The 16,908-nt window shown below is 47.5% G+C and overlaps 1 protein-coding gene across 1 annotated transcript in view; it reads right to left on the bottom strand.

Annotated features, from left to right (window-relative positions):
- Nucleotides 1-16,908, bottom strand: part of ESRRB (estrogen related receptor beta) — a 135,518-nt gene that overhangs the window by 21,060 nt on the left and 97,550 nt on the right. Inside the window, exon 3 of the mRNA XM_075103564.1 lies at nt 12,843-12,959. Coding sequence (XP_074959665.1) covers nt 12,843-12,959 — 117 coding nt within the window. The remainder of the gene's footprint in view (nt 1-12,842; nt 12,960-16,908) is intronic.

The following is a 16,908-nucleotide window of genomic DNA, read 5'->3' as shown; positions in this document are numbered from 1 at the left end:
GTTTTTTTCTTAATGGAAGTAAAATAATTCCAGCTTTTTTTAAAAGCTGGACCTAGGCCGAGTCTGTCGGAAGTAAAAATAGCCGAGTATGCAGAGGCGACGGCACACAGAGTCAGGTTTAGTTTCTCTTTTATTTTCTGGGGACTAAAAATACTCTTAAAAGCTCTGTGAAGCTAAGCCCTGGCCATTGGGAAATGCAGTCTAGGCCCAATATCAGCTGTCGCATCAAATTACTAGCCTCACCTCACTTTCCATCGAGCCCTATCACATGCCCATGAATTGATAGGAACAGAAAGATCTATCTTGCCAAAAGAGCTAACAGAGGAGCCAAGATACAGGGTTTGCGTGGTACAATATGTGTCTAGACCAAGAAGGACACAACCAAAAGAAACAGGGCAAGTGCTGGCCTGGGAGCGATGCCCACAGGGCCTGCTTTTGCTGAGCCTCGCCAATATACCAGCCAGGTCCTGTACCCACTGCCCACCTAATCCTTGAGCTGCAGTTTCTGCATCAATGCAGTCTCTTGCTCTCCCAGGGTCTGAGCTGGGGTTGTGCTCTGCAGCTAAGAGAGATGCTCCTGTCCCCAGAAACTGCAGTCTAAAGTACATGGATTGGCACTCCCCAAGGAAGCTGGAAGGCATAGCCTAAGAGCAGAGAAGAAAGGAAGGGAGAAGGGTTGTGCCCAAGGTGTCTCCTACAGAATTTCCCTCTCCCTTTTGCTCTCAACTTCAGGAGGGACAACTGGATGTGGCGATGCGATGAGTGAGCCAGGAGGACCATAAAAGTTAGGCTTGCCAAGATGGGGAAAGAAATAGACTATAGGGAAAGGCATCTCTGTCTAACAAGAGTGTAGAGGCTGCAAACTGACTAGGCTCTCTTTTCTTACTCTGAGATTCCGGCATGGGAAGGGGGAAAGACTGCTTTATACCATTAGGCTCTTATACTGCTGCAAAAAGAGGCCAGCCCCTGGAAAATGTCTTGGTAGGTGACTGGTGCAATTATCCAACTCATTTGAAACATAGGAAAGCGACTGGAGGGTCGCAGGTCAGCATGGCTAGAAAAACGCAACGACTAGCATGGTGCAGGTCAGCAAGCCCAGGAGTGACACTTGCAAAGGGAGGGTGGAGAACTATATCCCGGGGAGGGGGGCAGCAGAGTTGAAAAATCCACCTCCTGTGCTACAAGGACCTAGAGAGATTAGATCAGATGTTGCAGCCTGCTCCACCTTTGATGTTTTCAGGGATATGCTAGTCGGGTAGGAAAGCTCCTTTGCTCTCTGTCTGGCTAACGAGTCCCTGGACTCAGAGGGATAGGTTAGCCCTGTGATGCCTGATGATAGCCAGTACCAGAGGCTGTCATATGCCTTGTAACAGTGACAGAGGCATCCTTGCTCCTTACACATAGAAACACAGGCAGCATGTTCCAGGTGGTTGGTCCAAAGCATACAGGATCTGGCGTAACCCACACACCTTGCAAACCAACACTTCTCCTCCACCAATGCCAGCAGCATGGCTGCCAGCTCTACAGAGATGTCTGCAGCATTAGCCATTGTTGTCTCTCAAATGTACAGCTTCCTTCCCATGCTGAGCCCCTCTCAGCTCACCCCCCAGTCACCCTGGAAAGTTAGGAATTAACAAAAGCTTCAAGGGCAGATGGAAGTAAAGAATACCTCAGTACCTTGTTCAGCTCTCTGTAATATCCCCCACGCATTCACCCTGTGTTCATCTTCCATACAAATGTTCCCCTTTGGTTGCTTCCCTTCCCAACCCTCTAAACAGTCTGAAGCAGGACAGCAGGTCTACTGGCTATGTCATCCATGGCAGCAATGCCTGCAAAGAAGCAGGCTGAGGGACACTGTGTGAAAGGAGCAGATGCAGGCACATGCCTGCTGGGAAAAGACCACGATGCCTTTCACAAGAGGACTTAAAAGATGACAAAGCACCAGCCTGACAGACTTTCCAAGAGATAGTACTCATAGCTGAATCCCCAAAGGGGTGTTTACTGCCTAGAGGAACCTGCAGCTCTGGGTGTCATCTAACTCATCTTACTTTAGACTTTGATAGCTCCTTTCTGTGCATCTGGGCTCCCTTGACAGGCAACAGAGAGAACCAGGCACCTCCAGATTCATGTCACTGGCCAGACACTTACCTGAGGAGGAACAATGACAAATACTTCTCTCCATTGACTACCAAGAGAAACACTGCAGAGTCAAACCAATGCTTTTTCTAGCCCAGTTTTGTGTCTCAGTCTATTTAGGTAGAGTGTACGAGGCTTTTGGAACAGGTAGAGGAGCATAAGCATGGACCAAGAACCAAATTTTTAGATACATGACACAATGGAGAGGCCCCCACCACTGCAGGGAACGAGGCCTGCCTGTGACAGAGATCCACAGAGGTGAGGGAGTTAGAGCCATCAACATGATGTGCTGCTGCTTTGGCCAGCCTCTTAGAGCACCTCTGCTTGGACCTTGCAGTCTTGAAGTGTCTCCTGAAGTCCTCACTTCAGCAGTGGCTTTTCCAACACTAAGAATTAGTGTACACTTATTATTTAATTCTTAAATTAGAACAGCTGTGCCAGGCAATTCTGAGTAAAGACCCTCTCAGGATACCCTGAAGCCCAAGGGCTGGCACAGTCTTTGAAGGTGAGTCAGGGGAAGAGATTGAGAATCTTGACAGACCTGAGTCCACTGGTGAATGTAGGTCACCAGAGGCTGTGAAAATGTTGATGTGCATGCCTTAAATTACTGTAGAGCAGTGGGACATACATCCAGTCCCACGCCACTCTTGCTCCCTCAGAGGATCTTACCTACTATGTTGTCAGAACTTCCTAAAAGCTTGTAGCACAATGGTTGGAGTCTAAACATCCCTGGATGGTTGCAGTTTTTATCAGCTTCCTCTTTTCTGTACATGTTATAAGAACACTAAGCACAATTTCTGGTGACAGAATGCACACAGTATTTATCATAAACCTGTGTAGAGGTCGTGCCTCTCTGAATCCATACAGATGTACATCAGTGGAGCCTGGACTTCATGTTTGATAGAATGGAGAATTATCTAGGTATGGCAATAACCTAGGCAAATTAATAATTAAAAATTAATGGGAGGAACCAAACTGAACAGATTCATAATCCACTGGATGTGGCAGAAGGCGTGGGGAAGGTTCTGGATGCACCACTCTTCCGGCCAGAAAACATACCAAGTGCCATCAGCCCAATATGCACTTTGTGGACAGCCCATCCACTGGAAGCCTCCTCTTTGGAGAACTACCATCGCCCTGCCAAAGGCAGCACATGCTCTGTGTCATGCCATCACCCAGCCCAGCTCCAGCTGCATCGCAAATGCTCAGTTCATGCCTTGGAACATAGTTGGGTGTGGATGATATAGACATCAAGATGCCACTCACTGCAGCCAGAGATCCTGTTTCAAAGGACAGGGGATTGCCTGTCTGTTTTTCAACATGGGTATTTTAGAGAATGAAAAATCATTTTTCATTCTCTTTTTTTTCATTTGGGTGCCTCCAATAGTGATATTTCTGGCACCGGCTGGAGGCAGAATACTCTATAAATACAAAGCCATTAAATTGCATACAGCAACCTGATCAGGGCTCCTTTTAATTTCCTGACATGAGCTGGCCACTAACCCAATTACCCAGAATCCCCGGAGGAGCCCTCATCCTTCCCAGGAAGCACAAAGCAAGAACCTGAGCATATTGCAGGGATGTCAGCTGAGCTTTCACTGAAATCAAATATCTTTTTGAGAACACATGGTCTGGAAGCAGGGATGGGGGCAGGAGGGAGAGGTTGCTGAAACACTGCTCCATTGAGAGATTCTTTCACTTGAAAACAGAAGTGAAACACCCTCCATTTGGTTATGTTGCTGAAAAGGAGCTCTGCTGTTGATTCAGTTATCTGGATTTTAGTGAAGGATGAAGGCAAAGTTACTAAGTGGAAGTAGTCTGAGATTGCCAGTGCTTGGAATCCCTTGTTTAGATACTACATGACTGCATGCAATTTATAACATCACAGAGCCAGGCCTGCCCAGGGTGATAGATTTGTTTCCTTGCGAAACACAACATCAGCCACTGGCTGCAGCTGGTAAGAGAAACAGCAGAGTTAGGAGTAAATACTAGGAAAGTTCCACTGACTACAGGGTTTCCTAATCAGCCAGGGTCTTGAACAGGAGGAGCATGGATTTAAGAGACAGACACTTCTGAAATCTAGAGATTACAGGCTCACCACCTCTGAAGTGGGGCTGCCCCCAACATTCATAGAAATGCAGGAACTTAAGCAGCACAAGGGTTATCAGGTTGTTGCAAGTTCCTGGGAGGCAGGGGTATTCCCAAAGCCACTCGGGACAGGAGGGAAAGGGCAACAATTAAGAGGAAGATGAACTGAATGACCTTTGTGGCTCTCTGCTCACTTCTCATTCATATTTCACTACCTGGCCCCGCGGTGTCAGTATCCACACATTCCAGCAATTACTACATCAGAAATTAGATTAGACAGATAGAAGTCCAAGAGCTTGGGGATTTGTAACAAAGAATTTGGGTGCCCTGTTGAATTTTAACGTGTTCTCTAGCATTTCTTTTGGAAATGCATTAGGAGCAAAGTCTGAGAAAGGAATAGTTGTACCTGGGATTACTGCACCACAGCAGATACACTTTTGGGAAGAAACAGAGTCATGTAGATAAAATAAATCATATGCCTTCCCTGGATAATAGCCTAACCTCTCTCTTGCTGTTAAAGAGCATCCCTTTTTTGCATCTAGATCAAGAATATCTTCCTCTGCCTTCCTTCCTTGCGTTTGTAGACTTCACCCTCACCACACAAGAAATAACTGCTGGGTGTCTCCTCGCAGCCAGGAGGCTAGGCCCGAGACAGTGTGCCTTCAGAGATATTCAGAATAGGGCAAATCACCTCGTACAGGGCAGGTTTCTATCCTGGAAATTCCTACTCCTGCTTTTATTGGAAGAAATGCATGAAGATCTGGGATACTCCAGAAATATCTTCTACTTTCTGAAATAAGGTATACCTGGTCTACCACAGGAGACAACCCCAGGGCCCTTTCAGTCTTTGCCCTCTTTCTTGGAAGCGAGACAGTGATGTCTGCAAGAAACCGGACAGAAGCCACTCACACATCTCAGAAAGTTACACTCAGGCCTCAGCCATGAGACAAATTTGAGCACTGTCAGGGAGTAGAAGGCAACCAATCTTCAGCAATGTAATACACATTATTCCTGTTAAGAAGGCAAACAGGACTCAATGGCTGGTGGAATAATGGATGACATCTCAATGCCTAGATGAGATTTTTTTAGGCAGGTTGTTACTGTTTGTTTTGTCACTGTCTAATGTGACACGTGATTGCACATACATGCACTTCATGAAAGTGTTAGTGACCCAACTTTGCTTCCTTTTCAGAACTGTTAAAGCTCCACCTGGGTCTCTGCAGATATGCCAGCACAGAACAGGGAACAGAACAGGGAACAACACAGCTTTAGAAACAATGTAAGTGGGAATCCATTGAGGAAAAAATTCTGCAGGGCTTCCACAACAGTAAAGGACCAAATGTCCAGACAACACAGCCAGTCTGCTTTGTTTGGTATTGTATGGTTTGGTATGTCCAGTATTGCCTCTCCTCCGCTTGCCTGTCATTCCCACCCAAAGATGAGTTCTGTAACGAGAGGCCTTGATGTCTCCTTGCACCTCACCTCTTATCCCCAGGGTACTCAGCCCCCTGAGCTGGAAGGCAGGGATGGATCACAGAATAAACCCCCCATAATCCAGGAGGAAGCAGTTCACCACCTGCTGCTCCACCTGGACATGCACAAGTCTATGGGGCCAGATGGGATCCACCCCAGAGTACCAAGGGAGCTGGCAGAAGAGCTTGCGAAGCCACTCTCCATTTACCAGCAGTCCTGGTTAACAGGGGAGGTCCCAGATGACTGGAGGCTTGCTGATGTGACGCCCATCTACAAGAAGGGCCGGAAGGAGGATCCAGGAAACTACAGGCCTGTCAGCTTGACCTCAGTACCGGGGAAGGTTATGGAGAGGTTCATCTTGAGTGTGCTCACCAGGCATGTACAGGACAACCAGGGGATCAGGCCTAGCCAGCATGGCTTCATGAAAGGCAGGTCCTGCCTGACCAACCTGATTTTCTATGACCAGGTGACCCGCCTAGTGGATGAGGGAAAGGCTGTGGATGTTGTCTACCTGGACTTTAGTAAAGCCTTTGATACTGTCTCCTACAGTATCCTCCTAGAGAAGCTGGCAGCTCGTGGCTTGGACGGGTGTACCCTTCGATGGGTAAAACCTGTCTGGATGGCTGAGCCCAGAGAGTTGCGGTGAATGGGGCTAAATCCAGTTGGCAGCCAGTCATGAGTAGGGGTCCCCACGGCTCAGTGTTGCGCCAGTCTTGTTTAATATCTTTATCAATGATCTGGATGAGTGCATCCTCAGTAAGTTTGCACATGACACCAAGTTGGGTGGGAGTGTTGATCTATTCAAGGGTAGGAAGGCCCTACAGAGGGACCTGAACAGGCTGGATCAATAGGTCGAGGCCAATTGTATGAGGTTTAACAAGGCCAAGTGCTGGGTCCTGAACTTTGGTCACAACAACCCCATACAATGCTACAGGCTTGGGGAAGAGTGGCTGGAGAGCTGCCTGGCAGAGAAGGACCTGGGGGTGCTGGCTGACAGCCGGCTGAACATAAGCCAGCAGTGTGCCCTGGTGGCCAAGAAGGCCAACGGCATCTTGGCTTGTATCAGCAATAGTGTGGCCAGCAGGAGTAGGGATGTGACCGTGCCCCTGTACTCGGAACTGGTGAGGCCACACCTTGAATATTGTGCTCATTTTTGGGCCCCTCAGTATGAGAAGGACATCGAGTTGTTGGAGCATGTCCAGAAAAGGGCAGCAAAGATGGTGAAGGTTCTGGAGAGCAAGTCTTATGAGGAGAGGTTGAGGGAGCTGGGGTTGTTTAGTCTGGAGAAGAGGAGGCTGAGGGGAGACCTTATTGCTCTCTACAACTACCTGAAAGGAGGTTGTAGTGAGGTGGGTGTTGGTCTCTTCTCCCAGGTCACTAGCGATAGAACAAGAGGAAATGGCTTCAAGCTGCATCAGGGGAGGTGTATATTGGGTATTAGGAAGAATTTCTTTACTGAGAGAGTGGTCAGCCATTGGAAGAGGCTGCCCAGAGAGGTGATAGAGTCGCCATCCCTGGAGGTATTTAAAAGACGGGTAGACGTGGCACTTCAGGGCATGGTTTAGGAGACACAGTAGTGTTGGGTTGATGGTTGGACTTGATGATCCTAGAGGTCTTTTCCTACCTTATTGATTCTATGATTCTTCCCATGACCTCAGAACATTTCCTTTTAATGAACTGGCTGTACTGGGTTTACATGGCAAGGTTTTGATAGCAGGGGGCTGCTGAGGTGGCTTCTGTGAGAAGACGCCGGAAGTTGTCCTGATGTCAGACAGAGCCAGCTCCAGGCGGCTCCAAATTAGACCCACCGCTGGCCAAAGCTGAGTCCATCAGCAACACTGGTGGTGCCTCTGTGATAACATATTCAAGAAAAGGTAAAAAATGCTGCACAGCAGCTGTGAGAGAGGAGTGAGAAAATGCAAGAGAAACAGCCCTGCAGACACCAAGGTCAGAGAAGAAGGAGGGGAGGAGGTGCTCCAGGCACCATAGCAGAGATTCCCCTGCAGCCCATGGAGAAGAACATGGTGAAGCAAGTTGTCCTCCTGCAGCCCATGGAGGACCACAGTAGTGCAGATATCTGCCCTACAGCCCATGGAGTACCCCACACTGAAGCAGGCAGATGTGCCTTGAATGAAGCAGCAGCCTGTGGAGAGATCATGCCAGAGCAGGCTCCTGGTAGAAGCTGTGGCCCTTGGAGGGGAGCCCATGCAGGAGCAGGTTTTGTGGCAGGAACTGTGGCCCATGTGGGACCCACACTGGAGCAGTTTGTTCCTGAAGGACTATATCCTATGGAAAGAACCCATGCTGGAGCAGATCTTGAAGAACTGCAGTCTATGGGAAGGACTCACGTTGGAGGAGTTCATGAAAGACTACATCCCATGGGAGGGATCCCATGATGGAGCAGGGGAACAGCATGAGGAGAAAAGAGTAGCATAGATGAAGTGTTATGAACTGATCACAAACCCCCAGTCCCTATTCACATGAGCTGCTTGAGGGGGAGGAGGTAGACGTCATGAATGAGTTGAGCCTGGGAAGAAGCAGAAGTGGAGGAAGATGTTTTTAGTCTTATCTTTATTTCTCAATATCCTGCTATCTTATTAACAGGCAATATATTAAATTAATTTTCCCCAAGTTGAGTTTTGCCCATGACAATAATTGCTGAGTTATCTCCCTGTTGTTATCTTGACCCACGAGCTTTTTCATCATATTTTCTCCCCCTGTCCTGCTGAGGAGGGGGAGTGAGAGAGCAACTTGGTGGGCACCTGGTGGCCAGCCAAGGTCAACGCACCACGCTGACACACAGAGGAGGACTGACATCACTGTCCTTGTCACGGTGCCGTTCTGCAAGGTGACACACAGGACTGTGACTAGAGAGAAACAGCAGAGTTGTGGAGGGCAAGGCTATGAGGTCATGTTTAACCAGCCCACATACAAACTCTGAGCCCACTTACACAAGCCATGTGTCATCTGAAACTACATCTATTCTTTGAAGACAAATAAATTGCTATAGAACAGAAAGGCCATGGGTGGCTACAGCATGAATGGCAAGGGTATATTCTCCCCAAAACTGAAAAGGTATACTGAGGTTTAAAGAGAGACCTTCCAAACCACTGAAATTTATCTATCCATCATTCTAGACAGCCAGCAAGATCTAGATCTACTTTATAGGGCCCAGAGTTAGAGAGGTAGTTTGGTCACTGTGTACACAAAAGAGACAGTGCTGGGAGCAAAGAGAGGCAATGGGGTGGCCAAAGACAGGGATGCCCAGCTCTGAACAATGCATCTCTGCAAGTTGCAGAGCATGCTTTCCCTTCACTGGCCATCCCCACTGGCCTGGCACATGTGTAGATAGCACATTTTCCATTTGGAGACAGCAGTACCACAGGTTACTCAGGTTTACCTGATTTTGGCAGAGCAGCGGGGCACGCACTTCTGCTGGATCAAGCTGTGAAGATGCCCCATCTCCTGCTGCCTGCAGGCTGGTGCTTCAGCAAGGCCAAGAGCAGCAGAGTGCAGGTTTTCTGGGGACAGTGCCTCTCTCCAGGGGTACTGGGACTGGAGTCTGCTGGAATCCTGGACTCCAGATTCAGCAGCTTCCTATCTGAGCCTGCTAGTGAGGGGCTAATTAATGCTCTCTGGGGGCGCACTCCAGATGGAAGGGGAAAATGAGAGACAGGCAGCCAGACAGGCCAACACTTCAGACATCTGAGCCAGTTGGGCTCTGTGGGCAGAGCTTTCCGCCTGCTGCTTTCCCCAGTGAGTCTCGCCTGCCCTGCAGCGTCACACCAGGAGAACCTGAGACAGCAAAGTTCTGGTGTCCGTGCAGTTCCCTCGTTGCAGTGCATTGATCGGAGCTCTCTTAAAGAAAGTGACCTGGATATCTGAGACACCTATTGATTGCTCCATCATCTCTCTTCCTGCCCTGATCCTCATTCACTCGGCATTGCACTTCTCTGTTAGGGGTAGTCTCCCCAGATCGTACAGGGCTACATTCACAGCTGTTTGCCTAGCTGCAGCCCATGTAGTGAGGAGAGATGATGCCTGGTGACCCTCATATGCACTCCCCAAGGGGAGGGCCTAAGGGTCTCCTGAAGCATCAAGATGAGCATTTCAAGCATAAGGCAGAAGCTTGAAGTCATACTTACCTGGTTTTGCCATCTTTGAATACTGGTGCCTTCTACCTGAAGGACAGGCTCGCACACCACATGCCCAGCAGGCAGGAGGTGGTATGTACATCATGTATGACAACAAGAACCAGGAGAATCTTTCCTCCCTTAATGAGAAGAACTCATTAAGGCCTTAATTAGGTACTAATGGAATATGATACCCTTTCTTCAGAGAAAGGATGGTTTCTTTACCCAGAAATGTCCCCACTAAGTTACCAGTCCAGTGCCAAGGACATCAAGGAGAAACCTGTCAAGAGAAGAACTGGTTTCTAGATCTTGCCTTTAACCACAAGACCATTTTCACCCAAACTCCTGGTAATCAAGCAGGAGAAAGAACCTGGCTTAGCAACCTTCTCCCAGGGATGAACCCAAGGAAGAAGAGAGAGGCACACCGAAGCAAAGTAGGAAGGGGAACTATTGAAAGGAAAAATATCATAGTATTAAGTATCAAGACACATCTTGTCCCAATGAGTGCTTGGAAACTGCAGAATAGGCTTTCTGGGGAAACCAAGACACCAGGGATTTTTTAAAACCAGTTAAACTACTAGAAATGTACAGCTGGGAACACTCCTGCCCTGGCAGAGAAGAGGGATGGATGAGCTAATAGGATGACAGATCAGAGATGGAAAAGACCAATGAACCTTTTCTAATCCAAAATCCCTTGTCAATTCTGCATTTTTGAGCAAGTCAAACAATTATGGATTTGTTCTTTCCAGAAACTCCTGGCTCTGTTGAGAAGAAAGACTGTAAAACAATTTTTCTCCCTTTTTGGATTTTGCTTTTAAAGATGTGTATTGATTGAATTCTGTATACTAATACTTAGTGCTTCCACCAGGCTTCACATAAAGTTAACTAGCTGGTCCTCACAATCCTTTTGCAAAGCAAAGCAGTATGACCCTTATTTCTCAGCTTGGGAAACAGCAAAACAGAGAGGAAAAAAGATGCCTGCCCAACATCACTGGACCACTTTGTGTTAGGACGCAGGAGTCCTATTTAGAGATTGCTACTGTAGTCTCCTCTGTTCCTCTGGATATTATCATGTGTTCTTGCATCCCATTGATATCAATAAATCTTTATACTGTATATTCCACAGCTCTAAATATTATGGGCAGGATCACAGATACATTAACATCAATAGCAAATCACCCTTCCCCAGTGGCTTTAATGATGCCAAATCAATGCCTGTATGAATAACTAAATACACTTCAGCGCAAAAGCAGCCTTAGAGTCAAATTTCAGATTGCCATGAGTCGTATCCTATGGGGTTCAGGAGTTCAGGCATAGTATTGTGTGAGTGAACCTACATTGCTTTCCAGCCTAACTCCGGTCTGGAAGCAGTGAACTGTTTTCATACAACCTGGAGGCTAAGCCACAAAACCCTTCACAGGACCCTGCTCTGAGCTGTGCTGAACTCCCAGAATTGGAAACCAAGGATGCCCTGGCCACACAGTCACCAGCCCCAGCCTCTGTGACTCTGCTGCCTGAGATGCCAGCACTGATTGGCTCAACTGCTTGGATGCAGGGCAGTACAGACACAGGCAGCCAGCAAGCTTGGACCCATCCTACTGCTTTGCAGAGTGACTGGAGCCACATCAGGCTTTTAATGTTGTTTTATGGTATTGATATGAGCAGGCTAGAGCGCATTACCAATCTGCACTCCCACTACAGCCAATGCCGCTAGCGTAGATTGGCATGTTGGTAAGGGGATATATCCCCTTACCCGAACTACCACATGCAGAGAAGCAGGTTTCCAGTGGTCCCTCTCTAACTCCAAAAGTAGGTGCCTCCCTTTCAGCAGTGGATCAGGGTCCTCCAAGTCTACCACCTCTATACCTCGGTCAGGAAGGGCCAGACTACACAAGTCTGCACCTCTTCCCCTTGGTAACTGGTGTGCTCTAGCAGGAAGGTATTTAAACACAGAAACTACACATCCATCAAATAACAGAAAAGGGTTTAACATCTAATCTACATTCTTAACAACACTGACTGCCATCAACTTGCCTCTCAAGAAATGAGAGAGCCCTAGTGCAAAGCAATTCATGCTCAAGTGACATTGTACAATTCATCACCAGCTGCTATGATGGTATGACCTGGAAGCAAGCTGCATGCTGGCATCTTGGCTCCAGCATTCAGGACTTGTGCAGACCACAGCCAGCTGCTGTTCCTTGTGGTTAAACTGAGGGGACCATGCTCTGCCAGGTACAGCAATGCAGAGGATTACATGCAACACTTCTGCTTCGTTCCCCCTCCTCCCCTCACTGCCTCTCCCAGAGGGACCCAAGGGAAACAAAGCTTTAAAGTCAATCCATAAGAATGTGTTTAATTGCCGCTGAATTCCCTGTGGTTCACCTTGAATGGACAAGGATTGGGGACAGGGGTGGGGGGAGGAAAAGCAGCACAAGAGAGAAGCTGAACACAGCTCAGAGAGTGCAGAACAGATCAATAGGCTGAGCACAATGCAGTTTCAGCATGCAGGGCAGGGGAACCACAGCTCCCAGACAAACCTGTGCTACCCACCAACTTCAGAAAGTCTCCTAAGTGGGAATATGGGCAGACCTTCATTGCACACTGTGCCATAGCTCTGCATCAATTTGATCCTTCCCTTACGAAGTCCAGCCAACCCAGTCATGATCATGCAGGAGCCTCTCCTCCCCGGACACCGCAAAATGACTTGGGTGGCAAGAAGAGGAACACCCTCCAGCCTGGGATTCCTTTGGGAAAGAAAACAGTCTGGCACAGCCAGTTTCCTGTTATTTGTCAAGTCTGCAAGTGCTAGAAGTAATATCCTAGCACGAGGGTGCTGACTAGAACCACCCTCTTGGTCACTACCCATCCTGACCCTTTTACAAAGCCTGTAAAAAGATACCTTTGGAAAGACAGAGAAGGCAAGTGTGTAGTTAAGCCTAGGAGATCCTGCAAGACCTGGAGTCCCAGGTGCTGTTGGGACAAAGAACAATTCTCAGTCTGACTCTGTCTTACCTTCTTTTAGCATCCCCACTTTGAGGCATTTCATGAAGCGACAGGCCTGACAGGACTTGCGCCTCCGTTTCGTGATCTCACATTCATTGGTGGCCGGGCAGCTGTATTCAATATTGCCTGCAATCAAACACAGAGATGGTCATGCAGGAACCATGTTCTACCCACTGATCCAGGGACAGGCTGTAGTGCCCAGATATTCCCACCACCGTCAGTCTGTATATGCCGTATGCTAGCTCTTAGAGAGCCCGGCACTACTTATTAGAACACATTTCGGAAAAAAGCAATAGTGCCCTAAGTATTGGGAGAAACCTGTCCATCCAAAGGGCTGACTGCATTGCTGGGCTTTCAGGCACAATGTGTCCTCCAGGCATGTCATCATCCCTTGTGCTGCATCCCTTATATCCTGGCCTATTCCCTGCAGTCCAGGGCTGAGAGTGGGAGCAGTTCAGACATGAGCACCATTCCTCTTAATGCCAGTCTTGCTCCATGTCTGTGGGATGGATGTCACTTGTCCTTTCTTGCCTTGCTTGGGAGAACAGGGAGCTCAGCAATGGCACCTCCTCCTTTGCTTCCTCCTGCCAGCTGGCATACTACAGTAGCAGGGAAGCGGTAGGTCTGGATTGAGAAAGATGGATAAGTTGTCCTATAAAATGACCACGAGCTCTGTATGCAAATCTTTCCAGTTTTACTTTATTTGTCCTTGTGCACCTGCCTCTCAACCCTCTGCACAGAGCATCAGTATTTCTTTCCTCATTCCCTTTCGTTTATGATCACCTCACAACACCGCCTCCAAGACAAAACAGGGGAATAAGCATCCCAAATTTATTTCTAGTCACATCATATTTTATCATAAGCCAAGAATGTAACTGAAACATAGATATGAGGGTCTGATATGAGGATGTAAGTGGAATTATGCTGGACCACAGTGTAAAGCAACAATTATTTAGACCTAGAAGACAACAAACAGAAATGGCTGTCTCCATCCTGCCATTCACTTTACAGGTGAATTTTCTGAAGAGGGCTAGTCAATGTTTGCTGTGGAGCATGACTGGAAATCTAAGCCTGACAGTAATGCATTGACAATGACAATACATTTAAGGCAGTCTAGCTAGTGGGCAAATCAGACAGTTCTGAAAAGGATTTCTAAGCTCTATGGTCAGTTCAGAAGAATGGAAAAATTGTTTTGATGGCTTAGCGTAGGAAATTGGGATCCAAGAGTTCAATCAGAGCTGTACAGAGGAGTATAGGTAAGAGCTGAGAGAACACAAAGTACGGACCTCGTATACCATCAGATTAGATGTAGATGTACAATTTAGTAGCACTGGGAGAGGACTTGATTTTTGTTCTTACTTCTGCGATGGATTTCTATGTTCTTGTGCAAGACCCTTCCTTCCTCTAAATAAAGACCAACAACCTGATACATACCAATCTCTGGGGGCGGTGATTAGATCTTGGGGCTAACTAAGCAGTTGGAAAGCCCATTGGGAATCTGAATGGAAAGATAGAGCAAAGATTCAAAAGGAAGAAAACACCATTTGACTTACCTCACTATGTTTGGCCCATGCTGGGTGAAACCCCAGGAGCACGCAACTGCCAAAGCCTAGAGGTGATCTGCCTGCTAGTTAGAAACCTTCTACCTCTTGCCTCTCGTTTTGTCACAAGACTTGCAACTTGCCCCTAAGCTCTAGCCCAGCCACCCATTCCTCACCGTTGTTCATCTGCCCCCAAAATGCAGTTTGTCTGCAGGAGCAGAGTGTGCTGCACAAGTTGCTTCCATTCAGACTGTATTTCGTCATCGTGCAGCATCTGAATTTCAATAGCCAGCAATGTATCAAGGTTCTCAGAGAACTGGAAATTGAGATTCATGCTTGATCTCAAGGTAATAAACAAACTCCTGCTCTAGACACAGAGCTCCAGCACATTACAGACCCATGAATACAGAGGATCAGACACTTGCTGTGCCCCACACAGGAAGGAACACATCAGGAACAAACCTGGGATAAAACTCAAACACAGTCTCACTTTGGAAGGGTTTGCCTTAGTTTCAATGCCTACCTTTCTCAGCAAAGCCAGGAGCAGAGTTCTCGAGAGATGTAAGATTCATGTTTCATGGTCCCAAGGCCAAAAATTTACCCCCTAACACAGAGACACTACACCAAGGGCACTGAGCCCTTATAGCAGCGGAAGGCAGTGACAGCCCTCATCTGGCAGCTCAAATTCCCTCTACACTGTGTCAAGCAGATCCTCCAGATTTCCCATGCCTCCAGCCCACAGATGTCTTGACAAGCAAAGTACTGGAAATGGTCTACAAAACCTGCATCACAACTAGATGTGATAGTGTCAGGGTAGGCACTGGTTACTGTGGAATAAGCAGTTCTCAAAGGCACTTCTGTACTGGGATCATGACCGTTAAAGGGGCAGAGCCAGAGGAGAGTGGACACTGGGCAAGCTCCCCTTCCTGCACGGCAAATCAGTGGCCACCATGTAGTCCAGCAGCCATGTGGTTTGCTGGTAGGCATGGGTGAAAAAATACACCCAGCACTGGTGAGATATCCTGTTCCGCACGCCTTATTGCCTTCACATTGAACACAGGGTCATGTGCCCCTTCCACACACTGTGCCAAGTCTAAAGGAAGAAAGCACAAGCAGCTGTGTCTTACAGCCCTCTCTACAGGCGCAAATGCTAGTAATGAGGCCCACTGTACCCTCTTCACACAAGACAACACTGCCAAAGTAAATGGAGTTCTATACCAGGCCCCAAAACATGCTTTGTGCTGCATTGATCAAGAGCTACAGCTGGGGCAATACCTGCCATTACTACAAGAAACAGGAACATCACCAGGGAAGGCATAATCAGCATTACTCAAGCAGAACTCATCCAAGAAAAACTATCGTCTCCAAAACTTTAACAAAGTTCTCTGACTTTTTTTTTTTGTCTCAATTTCTTTTATGGGTCCTGGGGCTGGCTGCCAGCACAGTGAGCTGCTCACAGCTCCCTGTAATTTCTGTAAGTGCCCTGTGATAAAGTGATGAGATTAACTCATCGAAATTCCAGCAGCCTCCCAGTGGCTGGCAGTCACATCACCAGCCCGGCTGCCGGCACAGGGGGCTCAGACAGTTTCCCCTTCTCTGCAGCAGCTGGGGGTGCTGCAAGGCCCTGCAGAAGAGCACACAAGGGTGCACATGGACAAGTCCGTATGCAAGTATAAAATTTGAGTCAAGTCTCTGTGTGTCATCCACTGTACATTATGTAATCCAGAAGGAAAGGGCAGAAAATGTGATAATCAAGGCCTTGCTTTAAACCATTGCTTATTAAAAGAGATTTCCTTGACTTAGACAATACTTACATTTGTTTTGAAAAAACTGCTAGGACCTCACTGATGCTATGGCACAAGATTTACTTAAAAAATGGCTTAAAAAAATCAAGTGGTGTGGCCACATCAGAGTTTGGATTTGTTCTAAGCCTTCATATATGGCCTTGGAGGGCAAATCACTTCCTCTTTGTGTCCTAGTTTGCTCATCTGCAAAATGAAATGAGCACCAAATCTACCTTCTGGGGAGATTGTGAGTCTTGATTCATTAAGGTTTAACTGCACTTTAAAGTCTTCAGATGAGAGATGCTGAGAAACAGCCAAGGACTCTTAAAGTGATAGATCATGTTTTTTATGCTGGAGAACTGCAAAAATTACCCTGTTTTCTGTAAAATTAAACCTTTGACTGTTAAACAGTTTGGAACATAATTTCCAGTGTACACATAGTAGGAGCACCTCAAAATTGCACACCAGAGCTTGGTCATTGAAGAGACCCCATAATCACCATAGCTGTCTGGAAGGGGAGGGACTGGGAAGAGGAGAGTGCCTCCCTGAGCTCGGGGAGCACAGTGAGGTCCCACCCAGCTCCTGCTTAGGTTACGGACAGGCCTCCTCAGGGAAGTTGAGCTCAGAATTAGTACAGCACTGAGAGCACAAGCTGCTCCCCACTTACTGATCCTGCTTTTCTATAAAGCCTTTCTATTTGGAAACTCAGGAAAGATTACATAGAAGTATCCAAGAAAGTCTTTAAAGCTA

This window comes from Phalacrocorax aristotelis, chromosome 9 (genome assembly GCF_949628215.1).
Source record: "Phalacrocorax aristotelis chromosome 9, bGulAri2.1, whole genome shotgun sequence".
Classification (NCBI taxonomy): domain Eukaryota; kingdom Metazoa; phylum Chordata; class Aves; order Suliformes; family Phalacrocoracidae; genus Phalacrocorax; species Phalacrocorax aristotelis.
This window is presented reverse-complemented; position numbering and strand designations above follow the sequence as displayed.